The sequence below is a fragment of the Pristis pectinata genome, chromosome 18 (assembly GCF_009764475.1).
Source record: "Pristis pectinata isolate sPriPec2 chromosome 18, sPriPec2.1.pri, whole genome shotgun sequence".
Classification (NCBI taxonomy): domain Eukaryota; kingdom Metazoa; phylum Chordata; class Chondrichthyes; order Rhinopristiformes; family Pristidae; genus Pristis; species Pristis pectinata.
In genome coordinates, this window is record NC_067422.1 from 28192253 (window position 1) to 28209637 (window position 17385).

Here is a 17385-nt window from a genome sequence, read left to right on the forward strand (position 1 = left end):
CCCACAATGCACCGTGTCCCAGGTGCCCGCCGAAGCCCCGGGCGAGTGCGATATGTAAACAACGCAGAGGGGCGGGGGCTCCGTGTGATTGATATCATTGAGATCCAATAGTATTATAGGATGTGCGGACTTTGAACCGCCCACATCTTACACTGACCAATGGTGGAAGCGCCTGGGCACACTGGACGGCAGGGGGGTGAGAGTGCTGTGTGTGTACAGAGGCGATGGAGTGTCTTCATCCCAGTTCCAAGGGGTTTTAAAGTGGGAACTGATAGAAAGATTGAGGAGCACAGCATCTTTGACAGCACAAGATAGTTAGGTATGAAGTAAATTTGACTGGAAGGAGAGGAGGCGGCGGGTTTTTTGTCGTTTTGGACGGCGAATGGTGCAGCGCGAGCTTCCCGAGGAATTTTCTCTGGAAAGTGAATGGTGGCGGCGCAGGGCGAGTTCAAACTTGTTTAATGAATTTTTACTTGTTTAACGAAATAAACTGTCGTCAGTCCGTTCCAATATGGAGCGTTGCTTGTGAGAGGATGAGCAACAAGGGTAGCCCGGTGAAGGCTTACGACTTTCTCCTGAAATTCCTGCTGGTGGGTGACAGTGATGTTGGGAAGGGGGAGATCCTGGCCAGCCTGCAGGATGGAGCCAGCGAGTCACCGTATGGCTACAATATGGGTGAGTAGACACAAACCCCCAACGAGCAAACATCAAATAAGAAAGCAAGCAAATACAATGTTTACTGTTCTATATCGCAGGCTCGTTTTTTAATTTCTCATTTTAAATTCGTTTCGCTTGAATACGAAATACGTAATTTCTTTATGAATGTGATAATGCCCTATTTTTGATTTGTCTTCAAATCAAAGACCAAATATTCCAGGGCAGAAAACCACACAGGGGTCTTGGTATCTTAAGTTCTTTTTTACAGGATCACATTATCGTGAAAGATTATACCGAAGAAGAAAGATTGTTCTTTACGCCATTTAAATTTTATGAGGAAGCTAATTACAGGACATATGTCACTGTTGTAAGGATGGCTTAAGCATTTTATGCGTTCTTTGATGCTTTGAAATCGTATCTTTTTTAATCGAAAACATCTGCATTTGTTTAGATTTTAATTATTGAATGTGATGTAAATAGATTTCATCTCTTTTTTCCGAAGGAAAGAATTGACAGTCTATATTAACAACTTTAGAATAGTATCATTGTAAGACTAAAGTGCTTCTTAAGCAACTGGTTAGTTGCTAATGGGGAATGATTTAGACTTGGATTATGGTATTAAATATCTAATAGTATTGTAACTCCAATTTGTATCAGTTGGATTACAGAATTATTGTGCTGTTTTTTTCTGAAAACATCTTTATTTTGTCGGATAGCTTTCAATGCAGTATATATTAGTAAATTTCGTGTTTCATTGCTTTGGCATTCTGATGTTTATCAAGCGTCAGACCTGTTTCAGTGGCAATAGCACTCCTACCACTGAGTCAGAAAATGTTAGGTTCTGGAACAAATAAGAGATTTGAGATGAAAATAGAAAATGCTTAGTAGATTAGATTGCATTTGTTTCAGGTTAATGACTTTTCAGTGTGAAGGTCAGAAAGGTCATAACGATTTCTCTTCTTACAGATGCTGCCTGATCTGCTGGCAATTTCCAGCATTTTCTGCTTTTATTTCAGATTTTCAGTATCTGTAGTATTTTGCCTTGAAAGATTTGTAATTATGATTTTGGCTGACATAGAGGGAATGCAATATTCTTGGTGCTGGTACTTTCTGATGAGACATTAGACATGAACTGTGACAATCACCTTGGGTATACATGAGATTGTTATGCATGATTCAAATCATGGGTGTTCTCCAGTCTCCATCAAATTTCTTTCCTGAATGAACACTTCCAATCACATATTATCAATTCATGGATCAGATAACTATTTGTGAAACCTTGTTATGCACCTCCATTCTCCTACATTGTAATAGTGACTATTTTGAAGGTATTTTGTTGACATGCATCATCTTGGATGTGGTATATGGTATTGACAACCACTCTTCACTGGCTAGCTGAGGAAATGTAAAATTATTTCACAAAGGTAACACTGATTTTAAAAATAAATGGTATTTAGACATGTTCTAGTTTCCCTTTTCATAATAGTATGTTGACAGTCTTTTGTAACTTTAATTTATATTCTTGCAAAAAGAGATAAAGTTGAGAGAGAGAGAGAGAGAGAAAATAGGTAGGAAGAAAGTTAAACTTTATGGAGCTTTTAAGTCTCTAACAATTTAAATTTGAAGGAACGAGGCATTGCATTTATTACTTTTCTTTGTCAAAGAGGTCACCAGGCAGTAATTAAAACATAATGTGCAAGTAAAAATTCAATTGCACTTGAGTGAACAAGCCCTAACTTTTTCTGTGGCTTTTTCTGGTAGGTGATGATTATGTTACTAGATGGTCCATGTCTTTTAATACCAAGTATCTCTCTGTAGTAAAATGAGGCAAATGTTGTGGAGGAGCAGAAATGATCTGAACCGTAACTTTTCTGATCTACATGTTTAAATGCACATTCATAAATGTTGTAAATTGCTGTCCACTATATTCTCTAATAACTGAATGCTATTAGCCTCACCATTATTCTTACTACATAAATTGTAATTCTCTGTCCCTCTTTCTTTCTGCCTTCCCCTCCTTTATCCATCTCTCAGTACCTCTTTGTCTACAAACCCTCTCTCCCTGTACCTCTCTGTACCTTTCTCCCTAGCCCTGTTTCCATTTATGGAAAGCATAGGGAAATGGGACCAATGGGATTACTCTACTAGGAGCTGGCATAGATTTGATACAAAATGGCCTCCTTTCTGTTCCATATTAATTATGTACCTCTAAGTCAGGATCTGATTGCTAATGCTCTTGGGGAAACTGTGGATAAAAAAATAAATACTGTCAGGCTGGTATTGCCCAAAATTCCTGAAAGTCAATTAACTCCTTGTGGTTCAAGAATATTATAGCATTCTATATTGATAGAAAACAGAAAGCCAATCTATGTTGTAAAAATACAAAATAATAGTTTCATAATTGATTTGTGTCACTGTGCCATGAACACGTTGTACAATGCATTTTGTTAAACTGTAAATATCATTGGTTCTTGCCGCTCATTCAAGACCTGCTTTTGATATTCAAGTCTTGGAGAAATAGTCAGTCATTTGATTTTACGCTGAGGTAGAAGAAGTCCAGTCCAACACAGAGTCGAATGGAAGACAACATTTTCTATGTTGAATTGAATGTCAAATTTAAGACATTGCGAGCAATTTGAAGTTAGTTGTTTTTCTTGCAAAAGTTTCTGGATATTTAATGGAGTCAAGTATCTGTTGATGGAAAAATCAAGGTTTACTTAATTAGAGTATTATTAGAAACATTATGTTAACTGGTGAGGTGGAGTCAGGACAGTTCATGTATAAGTTCACAGTGAACAACCTATTGTACAGCAAATAAAGTCATCTTACTAAGAAAGGAAGAGCATATTGAGGAACAATAGAAGAAATGGAGGCTCTTCAGAAACTGTAGTAACCTCCCCAAATAATTTCTTAAGGAAATTTAGTGAGTGGAGGTCAATGCATATAAATATTTTGCATAAAATCATTAAAATCAGGAGATTATCATTCCACCATGGAGGTGATGAACATTTCTGTGCTATCCACCATTAACACTTCAGTACTGTAACATATCAGATTTATGTCACCAAGGAGCTTTGAGCTAATTCCATCAGAGCTCTGTTTCCTGTGAGCCAGTAGCAGGTTCATCTCCAGTATAAGCATATTGCTGCTCTATGGAAACAGTTTTGCCCCACTGTGCAACACTACAAGCCATATTGTATCTAGTCATATAGAATGCTTGAGATTGGTATAGGCCTGCATGCTTTTACCACAAGAAGACTAGCATACTGTTGTCTGCTTAGTTCCATGACAATGCCAGCGGTAATGCAGAGTTTCAAGTCTTACCCTCAAGGTGTTCCTGCACACATGCTCTCAGGCAATATCCTTACCTCTGGCCCACAGCAGATTTCCCAGATTGCAGCACTGTTAATTTTTTTTATCCAAAATAAACTTTATTCATAATAAAAGACAAACTATATACAATAATAAAACAATGATAAAACAGTGCAAACCTTTGCATTCATGTACAGATCAATTATTAGTGTTACTTTTTACACAAACCACAGCACCGATGCCACTCGTGTGGCTCCCTGGGGTGATACCCCAATCCCATATTTACAATCTTTAAGGGGCTTCCTCGCCTGACCCCGCCCCTCCCTCTCCTGTGGCAGAAGAACCCTAAACTGTCGTCCTTCCCCACCGAGCCCTTGCATTGGCTGCACCCAGCTTCAATGCGTCCCTCAGCACATACTCCTGCAGCCTGAAATGTGCCAGTCGGCAGCATTCCCCTACAGACATCTCACAGTGCTGGAAGACCAACAAGTTTCGGGCAGCCCAAAGGGCATCTTTCACCGAGTTGATGACCTTCCAGCAGCAGTTGATGTCCGTCTCTGTGTGTGTCCCCGGGAACAGCCCGTAGATCAGAGAATCCTCTGTTACGCAGCTACTGGGGATGAACCAGGACACAGACCCTTGCATCTGCACTGTTAATGGCTTGTGGCAGTCAGAAGCAGTCCTTCCTGGATTAGAGTTTTTTGCAAGGCATCCAGCTTCAATATCAACTTTCCCCACCATAGAATGGAGGTGACCTCAGCCTTGTGGCTGTCAATGTGCCACCATTGTGGAGTGGTAATGGAACAGTAGGGCACTCTTGAGGGGAAAGTAGTAGGGTTTTCAAACTAGATCATCATTTGTTTCTTTATCAATTTATAATTTTATTAAAGTTATTCAAAAGGAAACAGTTTCATGTTAAGACAATTGTTTGTTGTAATTTTTTTGCTGAATATAACACCTCTTTTGTTTAAGCCTGAAGTTCTAGGGGAGCCAAAGAAGTTGTGCAGACAAGTGAGCACATCTACTTGATGGAGTTGGACTAATATGTTATTCAGCAGGTCGTTAATGTAATCTAAAGTACCAGGTTCAGACTTTACAACACAAATCATTGAAACATGGATGCTAAGGTATTTGCTTCCATTTTAGCACATTATGCTGCTCCAGCTTTGAAAATAACTCTGTTGCTATTGTCTCCACACTGCCCAGTGTTAGGGGGAGGGACTGTTTAGACTGTTTGAGAATGGGGAAGGTTAACTACACTCAAAATGATATGCAAAGTTTTATACACTGAATCTGCTCATTTGTCCCTGCCCCTTTGTTCACTGTTCAGAAGTTGCCTTCAGGAATGGTTATGCAAAGCTTGCATATAGATCAATGAAGTGGCATTAAAGCAGTCTCAGCCCTTTACTCAGAAACAACAGGTAACTGAAGCTTGATATTCCCATTTTAATCATCAAGAGAATCCATGCCAAAACTGTCTTGCATCCCATTTGCAAAATGCCTTACCACTGGAATAATACATAGAGACTAAAGAATTGAAATGAATGATTCTTGAGCTGCTATTTCCAACACACTATCATCATCAAGGTCTTTTCAGGGATTGTTCAACTGCTAAAAGAATGTGAAGTCTGAATTCATACCAGCTGGTCCATTGCAAGTACATCCTTAGGTGTAGCCTTGATGAGCATGGTTCTGCTCTCAAGTCCATTGTATAACTTGAAGCACGATATTTCTATTGCTGGCTCTGAGATGGAAGCATGCATACTACAGCTCTGAAGAGAAAAAACAACATTACAATGTCAAATGACCTAGCCTATGAAATTAACTGATCCACTGCAGGTAATTGAGTATTAGAATTGAAAGGATCAGTGTTTTTTCCATTCTGCTTTGGAATGGCAATAAGTTGAACAGAATAGACAGTCACAACGTGTCTTATTGACTACCATATTATTTCTGAGGTAGAATCTGGACACATTTCTATTGAGCGAGTTGACTGCAAGTCAGAATCAGATTATTTTTATCACTCATGTATGACGTAAAATTGTTTTGCAGTATAAAGACATCAAAATCTGTAAATTACAAAAATAAATAAATAGTGTAAAAAGAAAGGAATAGTGAGGTAGTGTTCATGGGTCATTCAGAAATCTGATGGCGGAGGGAGAGAAACTGTTCCTGAATTGGTATTGGTTTATTATAGTCACTTGTACCGAGGTACAGTGAAAAGCTTGTCTTACAAACCGATCGTACAGGTCAATTCATTACACAGTGCAGTTACATTCAGTCAGTGCAGAATGCATTGATGTAGTACAGGTAAAAACAATAACAGTACAAAGTGTCACAGCTACAGAGAAAGTGTAGTGCAGTAAGGTGCGAGGTCATAACAAGGTGGATCGTGAGGTCACAGTCCATCTCATTGTATAAGGGAACTGTTCAATAGTCTTATCACAGTGGGGTAGAAGCTGTCCTTGTCTGGTGGTACGTGCCTTCGGGCTCATGTATCTTCTACCCAATGGAAGAGGAGAGAAGAGAGAATGTCCCGGGTGGGTGGCGTCTTTGATCATGCTGGCTGCTTCACCAAGACAGCGAGAGGTAAAGGCAAGAGTCCAAGGAGGGAGGCTGGTGTCTGTGATGCGCTGGGCTGTGTCCACAACTCTCTGCAGTTTCTTACGGTCCTGGGCAGAGCAGTTGCCGTACCAAACCATGATGCATCCAGATAGGATGCTTTCTATGGTGCATCGGTAAAAGTTGGTGAGAGTCAAAGGGGACAAACCAAATTTCTTTAGCCTCCTGAGGAAGTAGAGGCGCTGGTGAGCTTTCTTGGCCGTGGCTTCTACGTGATTTGACCAGGACAGGTTGTTGGTGATGTTCACTCCCAGGAACTTGAAGCTCTCAACCCTCTCGACCTCAGCACCATTGATGTAGGCAGGTGCATGTACACCGCCCCCTTTCCTGAAGTCAATGACCAGCTCTTTTGTTGACATTGAGGGCAAGGTTGTTGTCATGACACCATTCCACTAAGCTCTCCATCTCCTTCCTATACTCCGACTCATCGCTGTTTGAGATACGGTCTACTACAGTGGTATCATCTGCAAACTTGTAGATGGAGTTAAAGCAGAATCTGGCCACACAGTCATGAGTGTATAGGGAGTAGAGTAGGGCTGAGGATGCAGCCTTGTGGGGCACCAGTGTTGAGAATAATCGTGCCGGAGGTTCTGCTGCCTATTCTCACAGATTGTGGTCTGTTTGTTAGAAAGTCAAGGATCCAGTTACAGAGGGAGGTGTTGAGTCCTAGGTCTCGGAGTTTGGTGACAAGCTTGCTTGGGATTATTGTATTGAAGGCAGAGCTGTAGTCAATAAACAATAGTCTAACGTAGGTGCCTTTACTGTCCAGATGCTCTAGAGCTGAGTGTACGGCCAGGGAGATGGCATCTGCTGTAGACCTGTTTTGGCGATAGGTGAATTGTTGAGTTCAGGCTCCTGTACCACCTCCTTGATGGTAGTAATGAGAAGAGGGCTCGTCCTGGATATTGAGGGTCCTTAACGATAGATGCAGCCTTCATGAGGCACTGCCTCTTGAAGGTGTCCTCGATGGTGGGTTAGTTATTAAAAAGATGCAATCATGTTTTATGAAAGAAGCTGTTTGCTGTGAGGAAGTTGACACTGTTCATAGTGTAATACTAAAAATAACAACACAAGTTTCATCACAGAAGCAACCATGCAGGAATTACATAACTTTAAGTCAAAGAAATTTTTCAGAATAAGTTGTTATCTTTAAGCCTGTTTCTGGATGCTCTGTACAAGTGATTTTTGCATTCTTTGTTAGAGGTTCCAGAGTATGCAATAGAAACTTTGTGTTCGGTTAATGAGCACTTCTGCCATTTTAAGTGTGCCTTTCAGCAGCTCCTGGTTGTGTGGTCTGCACAAAAAGAAAGGAGGAATGCTGTGGACTTAGAGATTTGTGTGTGTCATGAAAATCTTTGTTACTAGAACCTCCTTTTTATGCTGCCTGTCAATTTAATCTTGCATTGCCACTGGTGTGAGTCATGTAGCACTGAAACTCCACCACATCATTGTATTTTTGGGTCATTATCTCTGCTAAAACTGGTATTGCAAGGTCTAATTGTTTAATTGTAGCAATGAGTAATATTTGTATCAGAACCAGGTGTTTTATCACTGTCTTATATGATGTGAAATTAGTTGTTTTGTGGCAGCAGTATAATGCGAAGACATAAAATTACTATAAATTACAAAATAAATAAATAGTGCAAAAAAGGAATAACAAGTTAGTGTTCATGGACCATTCAGAAATCTGATGGTGGAGGGGAAGAAGCTGTTTCTGAATCGTAGAGGTCTTCAGGCTCCTGTACCTCCTTCCTGATGGTAGGAACAAAAAGAGGGCATGTCCTGGATGGTGAGGGCCCTCAGTGATGGTTGCCACCTCGAGGCACCACCTCTTGAAGATGTCCTCAATGGTGGGGAGAGTTGTGCCCGTGACAGAGCTGGCTGAGTCTACAACCCTCTGCAGCCTCTTGCAATCCTGTGCATTGGAGCCTCCATACCAGGCTGTGATGCAACCAGTCAGAATGCTCTCCACTGTACATCTATAGAAAGGCTTTGGTCACATACCAAATCTCCTCAAACTCCTAACAAAGTAGAACAATGTATTTGAAGCAGCGTAGAATGAAATATTCGCACACCTTGTGTAGTTTTGTGACGAGAGTTGTTAAATATTTAGGACTGCCATATTTTCTCAAAACCCATGTCAAGTTTAAAATAAAATGCAATTACTTTTCATATGTTAGACATTATACCACAAATTGAAAGGTAAAGATTTATGCTGATACAGAAAGATCTTGATTTTTGGCATTTGTTTAAATTATGATCCAACAAAGTTACCAGTAAGTAATTCAAAAATCTTAACAAATAGGATCTTTATTTTTGAGGGTTTTTAATTTTTGTATGGAAATATAGGAAATACTCCATATGTTTAGAATACAACACATTTAATTTAAATATCCCAATGGAAACTCTCTGAAGATGTCAGATTAGTAAATTGAAATGGTCCCTTTTACATTCAACAATAAAATTCCAAAGTTATATGTATTGCAAATTTCACGGTAATTTCAACATACAGGTCCTCTCCAGGCTACGGCAGGGTTCCATTCCTGGGAACTGTTCATAACTCAGACAGTTGCAAGTCAGAAATACGGCCAAGAACCAAGATGCCTGCAGCCACCCAGGAGCCAGCAAGTGCATCCTGCCGATTTCCCAAATGCCCATTCATGCAGGTTGTACATAAGTCAGTGTTCGTAACCTGGGGAGAGCCTGTAATATATTTTGATTAAAGTCAGATTAAGTTAAAACTTGTCAACTATGCCTTCAGGGTCTGCAGATGTATCTCTGCAACTGAACAATCTGATAGCTTGAAAAACTACATCTTTTTTGCTGTAAACTTTGACTTTCAGTATTTGGTGCAGTATGTTATTTCTCTTCTGTTTTAGTTGTTGCTGCTTGCAGTGTGCTTGCCAGACAGTGACAATATAAAGCAAAACCTTTAGTCATTGTGACCATTTTCTGGTGAACTATTCAAGGTGCATTATTTATCAGTAAATTTTAAGTAAACAAATATTTAGTGTTTCAAGCTGCTGTTAAATGCAATTTTGACTGCATTTGCCCATTAAGAAGTTTACTATTAATGTTAATAAAAACATAAAATGCCAGCAGCATTCAGCAGATCAGGCAGCATCTGTGACGAGAGAAACTGAGTCAATCCTCGAGGTCAAAGATTTCTCAGATGTTGACCCTGTTTCTTTGTCCATAGATGCTGTCTGGCCTGCTGCATGTTTCCACATTTTCTGCTTTGGTTTCCAGCATATTCAGTTTTTTATATGTTCAATGATATAAAATTGGAAGGGGCACATGGAGGTCCTAAGAGAAACATTTACCTACCTCTGAGATGGTGCAATGTAGATTTGGTAGATTTTCCAGCATAGAATGTTTACTTGCGAAAAGAGGCCCGTTATATGCCATCTATGTTCAAAATGAAAAGTCATCTCTTCGAAGCACAAGATTCTGAAAGAGATTGACAAGTTAGATAATGGTAGGCCGTTTCCTGAGCAGAGAGCATAAATCTTGGGGGCATATAGTCTCAGCATGAGAGGCCTGTCATTACACTGAAATCAGGAGAAATTACTTCACTTGGATGAGAACCTTTGGAATCCTCAATGCCGAGAGGCATGTAGATGCTCAGACAGTCAGTATATTCAAGGCTGGATCAATGAGATTTTGGACTGTCAGGATGTCAGCTGCTCTGGGGTTAGGGTAGAATATGAATCTAAAGTAGAGGATCAGTCATGATCCTACTGAATGGTGGAGCGAGCACCATTCAATAGGATCATGATTATGATAACTCCTTAGTTTTATGATAACTCCTGCTTCTGACCACAGAAACATACAAACCTGTATGTCAAGTTTTTTGTCTTCATTTTGATTTTTTAGTAAATCATTGAATTGTAAATGACTACATTTCATTGAGGAATTTAAGACAGATGAACAAAACAGTAATTTTATGTACTCGAACATGGAAATTTTATTACAAAAATGGATCTTATTTGTTTTCAATGACGAAGCCTTAATTTCATTAAATTGGTTCATAAAATGATGCATTGATAGCAGTCTTTTAAATTACAGTACAATATTTATTTTAATGAATTGACTGTGCTAGGTTACATGTGTACCCCTGGGATAAATATATATAGTCATTCTTTGATCTTAGTTACAGATGGGAATATTTTTTGATGTAACATGCCTATCTCGTTTGAATATTTTCTCTCGAATCTCAACACTTTACAAAACAAAATAAATGCAGTGTACCCCTGTGTAACGACAGTTAGGTTAACAGAAATTTGCCTGTACAAAATTGACAAAAAAATTTGCAACACAGAATAAACATCTGCTCTTACTGAATTTATGTAGAAAAAGAATTAGATAAACTCAGTGTTTACAGAAAACTGAACTAGTTTACCAAGGATAACAATCACAGGCTGCCTGTTCACAGCAGGAAGCCACGTAATAGATTTGCTTGGAAACTGGCTATGCGGTCTCTTCTATTGATACTTGTACAACAATACTTTGTTAAACAATATAACATGCATTTCGAGTTAATTAAAACAACAACCCTTTCTCTTTTGCCTACAATATGACAAAGGTTCATTTGCCTGTCGACTGTGTACCCACGGGGCATTACTATTGAGAGAAAATCTTCCCATAGGAATGCATCTCCATTTATTCAATGGGGGGAAGAAAGGGTTCACATTACAAAAAATTGTGATGTGGACCATTTTCTAGGAACAACCCTCTGTAACTTTGGGGGTATGCTAAAGTCGCTAGGAAGCCAAAAATTTCAATGGTTGGCATTAGTGCTTTATTGTTAGGAACTTCCCATATTTCAATGGGAAATAGGTTGTTCCATATGAGATCATATTTCCTCCTTGATTTTCTTTATCCAAGTGTCCAACTGATGAAAGGCAAAGCGAGGAAAGGAACAATAGCCAGTAGTTTGTAGTCAGGAGAAAACTAAAACTCCCCACTTATTGCAAAATAAACTTAAACTCTGCAGGCAGTGATTGTTCCGTCAAGGTTTCTGGAACAGCTGGTGATACCTGCCCAGCTACTACAGAGAGTGTGTGACAGATAAAGGGAGAGAAGGGAGGAAGAGAAATGGAGCATGAAAAGAGGGAGGAGGGAAGAGTAGAATTACCAACAATCCCATATTGAATTGAGCACTTTCTTCTGAAATGAAAAATTTTCGCCTCCCGTATAGTATCATTACCGGATACACATTTTTGTAGTCCTGGAACCTCTCCTAAAGAATCAAGTTTTGGGCTGATCTTGAACTAAATGACTTCAAGTCTCTTTATCTCCTGAAGTCACCAGAAAATTACTGGGCTACAGGTTTTTGCGTCAATACACTACTGGCCCACCGTTGACCTCCAAGTTAACTGAAGCTCACCTTGGGAATGATCCTATGAGTGTACATCTTTATGAACTAGCAGAATTCTTTCTGGTGAGGCACAATAAACCTTCCTGTGACAACAAAACCTGTCCACAGCCTATCCTTTATATTTGAAGCACAATGCTGCCAACCATAAATGCTGGCACTCAGGTGCTGAGTTGCAGAAAACTCAAAGATATCAGGCTTAATCAGCTGCCTTCTGCTGCATTATTCTTTTGGGTTCCAAACTTGCAATTATTAACTTGTTATGTTTGCTATCCAGTTGAGTACAATTAAAATAGCCTTGAATGGATAGCACGTAACAATCAATAAGGACTTTGCTATCGTGTCCCGTCGTCAATTTGCTTTCTGACTATCACCAACTAAATGGGTACAGAGGTAAGGTAATGACAGATTGTTGATGCATATACAAACTTGAAAGGTTCAGTTAAAAAATTAGAAGAAAAGATTTTTAGATTCAATGCTTTTATTCCACTTTTAGTGCTGGTATTTTGGTTAAATGTTCTCATTTGGACATGACTTTCTCAGTAGCTAATACTGGAAAGAATGTCAAACTGCCAAATTGTGTACTTTATATTGGAACTCCATATGGCTGATATCAACTGAGCAACTCCCAGCTGAATTAAGAGATCAGGAAATGTCTGTAAATGGGTTGGCAGATAAATTGTTTATGAAATGGAACAGAATAGAGTGACACAATTATGTAACTTTATAATGAAGGCCTTCTGTATTGGTATGGACTCAGATATAAACAACATAAGGAGTTTTGCAACAGTGTGTCAAGCATTCTTTTCTATTTTCAGCTCTCGTTGACATGGTGATGTCATAATTATTTATAACTTTTTGCTGGTCTGTAGCTTTCAGTACCTTGGTACTGCATGTACACTGTTCTATTAGTGGCTGCATAATATTGCAACATTACTTTTATAAATTGGGGAAAAACTAGGAAAAGATTAATGATATTTCCTTTGTAAGAGCTGTCTAGATGACAGAGGATGGATTGCAGATGAGTCTCTAAATATAATTGCAGTTTCATTTAGTCCAGCGCATATAGGATTGATGACCTTATTAAAATAGTAACAAAAGGTAAAACTGTGTTTTATGTTACTGGACTAGTGATCTAGAAACAGGAATTAGAATTCCACCAGAGGAGTTGGGGAATTTAATTTGCCAAGGAAATATAAATCTAGAATGAAATCATGCTATCATAATTGTGACAATGGGCCTATGTGATCGTTGTAAAAACTGAACTCACAGCCACGGAGAGAGGAAGTGGTAAACCAAGGATGCCAGAATTCCACTATGTGGTCATTGCCACTGCAGAAAAGTGTCTTAAATTATGCAGGAATTTCATCATCAAACGTGGGTAGCTGGTATTACTGTTGTGTGGAGGTGTGGCAGGCATGGTTTGCAGACCCTGATTATGTGATTGGCATGAGCATTAGGGTGTCTGATAAGCTCCTGGAGATAGGAGAAAGTGATCACCTGGAAGGCTTCAGTATCCAAGTTGGCCAGTCTCAAGCCATCCATTCTTCAGAATCTTGCTGAAGCCAACTGGCAAGCTTTGTGGTTTTTCTGTCCATGGAAAGATCCAATACTTTGGTGGAGGGAGATGAGAAGAAGGTGACTGAGGACACACTTCAGCAGGTTACATTGTACTTGTCCTAAGTGGGTAGGTTTGGAACAGATGTAGCCTCTGGATAGCCATGAAGTACTGTGAGGTATATGGAGCAGAATGTTATTTGATTAAAATCTTAAAATTTTGTGGTGAATTGAACCAGATGACCAACCACTTATGATTATGAAGGGTGTTAGCATGCTTGGAGCAAAACCACGTTTACTTAAAGTGGGAGTGCCAACCTTATGAAGGTACAGCTCCTAGTGTAGCATGAAATTCTTGCTACGCCGTTCCAACAAGAATGCATCATGTGTAAGCTCTGCAGTTCAACCATTCTTGAATGGTGATAGAATATTATTTTAAAAACGTAATTTTGAAATTATTTAACTCAAATTGTCAATAACTTCTTGGAACACCTTGAACATCCTTCAAATATTTAAAAGTACTTCAACAAATTAGTTTATGAAGTGTAATTATCATATAAGAGAACAGGTCATTTATTTTTTAAAAGATCTGTTTGCAAAATTGTGCAAATCACAAATGAAGTAGAAAATTGACAAAGTGTTGTCACTTTAATGCTTGGTAAAAATGCCAAATTATTTGCGGGCATAAACTAGTAACTGAAAACTTGCTAAAATCATTTTAGTTGGATTTACGATTACTATCAAGGGACATTGAAGTGAGTGCATGTTTCTTTAGCATGATGATTGTTTTATAGTTATTACAAAAAAAGTTAATCTTTAATAAAAATCCTATTGTGATGGAAAGGATGTGGTATTCAAATTCTGTCATGGACTAATTTTGTTTCCAAAATTAAAATGATCTGATTTATTTGTTAAGATAATGCTTTAAACTGCAATGGGCATATGCCATTTGCAAATTGGAATTACTATTTTTAGTCGAATTCTTTCTTGAACACCAATTGATCTTTGCACAGTACTGTAAAATCTTGGCTAATGATTTACAATTGGAAAGGGATTGACATCTTTCTTGATGTCAGAAGCATTATCACATGGTAATCACAATCTTATTTTTACCGTACCTTGTTTCTAGAATTTGAATCCTTGCCAGTCTCCTTTGAGGCAAAAGACAAAATTTAGTCAATCCTTGAAATTTGAAATAAGACACAGAAAGTGATTGAAACAATCGGCAGTTCAGGCAGAAACTATGGACAGAGAAACTTTGGGTTAATGTCACAGCTCAATGATCTTTGTCAGAACTAATTTGCATTTTATTAACCAGCTTTAATTGTCCAGCTATTATATACTGTTTAATCCATTTTGTAGTAAATAAGAATCAATAGCATTAAAATATGATAATTTGGAAATCAATTTACATTTTCTGTTGGACAGAAAGTAAATGCCCCAGTACTTTGAAATAAAATGGCAAAATACAAAGGACTCTTCCAACAGGTTTTGTGTAATTTAGATCTTGAGTCTTTCTTCTGTTTTCTGAGGAAGATGAACAAACAAGTACCATTTATAGTCTTTATAAAAGGATAAAACTGAAGTTAATTATTGATTCAATATTTCACTCAGGTTCATATGTGATCTGTGTTGAATGTGAATACCACAGTTCTAAGAATATTTTTCCATTCCCTATGCACTGTGAAAGAAAGTATACATCTGTTAATTTATGGGCATCTCAATATAGTAAACATTGAACATTTGGTGTGGAAGACTGAAAATGGCATTTTACTGGGATGTGTATCTTCTGAATTTTTTTTGAAACTACATAGATTTCTCTAATAATTTTTGAATATGGCTGCTTTAAATTAAAAAAAACTGCATGGGGGGGTGGGGTTGGGAACAAACATTCTGGGATTACAAAGTTTTATTATAGTGCAGATGAATTTATGGCAAGAGTAAAGAAGGCTGACTTCAGTAGTTTTACACAGTTTATATTCAATGCAAAAAAACTTAGGAACTGTTGATTGTTGGGAAAACAAGCTTGTAACTGAAACAGTTAACTTTAGAGAGAAAATGTTATGCTGTGAATGGATGGCACATTGGGGGAATAGATTTCCGTCATCTGAAAGGGAAAGATATTCCATAGAACACTACAGCACAGAAAACAGGACATTCGGCCCTTCTAGTCTGTGGCAAAACATTATTCCTAGTCCCATTTACCTGCACGCACTCAGATCCCTCTGCAAGCTTTGAAAGCCTTCCTCACTGTCCACAATACCTCCAGTCTTAGTGTCATCAGCAAACTTGCTGATCCAATTTACCACATTATCATCTAGATTATTGATATAGACAACAAACAACAATGGTCCCAGCACAGATCCCTGAGGCACACCACTAGTCACAGGCCTCCAGTCTGAGAAACAATCATCCACTACTGCTCTCTCTTCTCCCACACAGACAATTTTGAATCCAGTTTACAACCTCTCCATGGATACCTAGTGTCTGAACCTTCTGAACTAACCTCCCATGTGGGACCTTGTCAAAGGCCTTACTAAAGTCCATGTATACAACATCCACAGCCTTTCCTTCATCTACTTTCTTGGTAACCTCCTCGGAAAAACTCTACAAGATTCATTAAACTCTACCACACACAAAGCCGTGCTGGCTGTCCAAATACTTGTATATCCGATCTCTCAGAACACCTTCCAATAATTTACCCACTACTGATGTCAGGTTCACTGGCCTGTAATTACCTGGTTTACTTTTAGAGCCTTTTTTAAACAACAGAACAACATTAGCTACCCTCCAGTCCTCCGGCACCGCACCCGTGGCTAAGGACATTTTAAATATATCTACCGGGCCCCTGCAATCTCTACACTAGTCTCTTTCAATGTCCGAGGAAATATCTTGTCAGGCCCAAGGGATTTATCTACCTTTATTCTCTGTAAACCAGCAAGCACCTCCTCCTCTTTAATCTCTATATGTTCTATGACACTGCTGCTTGTTTCCCTTCCTTCCATATCCACGATGCCAGTTTCCTGAGTAAATACTGATGCAAAAAAACTGTTTAAGATCTCCCCCATCTCCTGAGGCTCCACACATAGATGACCACTCTGATCTTCTAGGGGACCAATTTTGTCCCTTTACTATCCTTTTACTCTTCATATACTTGTAGAAACCTTTTGGGTTTACCTTCACATTATCTGCCAAAGCAACCTCATGTCTTCTTTTTGCCTTCCTTTTTTAGTATTTTCTTACATTTTCTGTACTCTTCAAGTACTTCATTTGTTCCTAGTTGCCTATACCTGCGATACACCTCTCTTTTTCTTAACCAGATCGCCAATATCCCCTGAAAACCAAGGTTCCCTATGCTTGTTAACTTTGCCTTTAATCCCGGCAGGAACATGCAAACTCTGCACTCTTAATTTCACCTTTTGAAGGCCTTCCACTTACTGAACACATCCTTGCCAGAAAACAACTTATCCCAATCCACTCTTCCCATGGCAAAAGCTGCCAAAAATGGTTAAATGTATTCCAAAAAAATATTTTGTCTAATTGTTTTGAGTTACCCAATAATGTCAATAATTTAACCATTCTTGTTTCTGCTTACAATTTCTTAACTAGCAGAACTAGCAGGCATCCTTTTCCATGCTCTTGGCTCATGCTGAGCCATTTAAGTAAACACCATTCTATTAGATGATCAATTATGTTGAACAATATCTATGTGGCAACACAAAACATAAGAAGTAACTAGTTGTATGTATTGTAATTTAAATATACAATGTCATGCAATGAGACCAGAATTTTGAGGTATTACAAAGTACTGCAAAATTATAGTCTAGTTTTATCATTCGATTCCATTGATTTATTAAATA

General features: G+C 38.6%; 1 protein-coding gene across 1 annotated transcript in view; it reads left to right on the forward strand.

Annotated features, from left to right (window-relative positions):
* The first annotated feature begins 174 nt into the window (after positions 1 to 174).
* The window catches only part of LOC127579868 (ras-related protein Rab-40B), a 45343-nt gene continuing 28132 nt past the window's right edge, over positions 175 to 17385 (forward strand). Inside the window, exon 1 of the mRNA XM_052032882.1 lies at positions 175 to 675. Coding sequence (XP_051888842.1) covers positions 462 to 675 — 214 coding nt within the window. The 5' untranslated portion in view covers positions 175 to 461. The remainder of the gene's footprint in view (positions 676 to 17385) is intronic.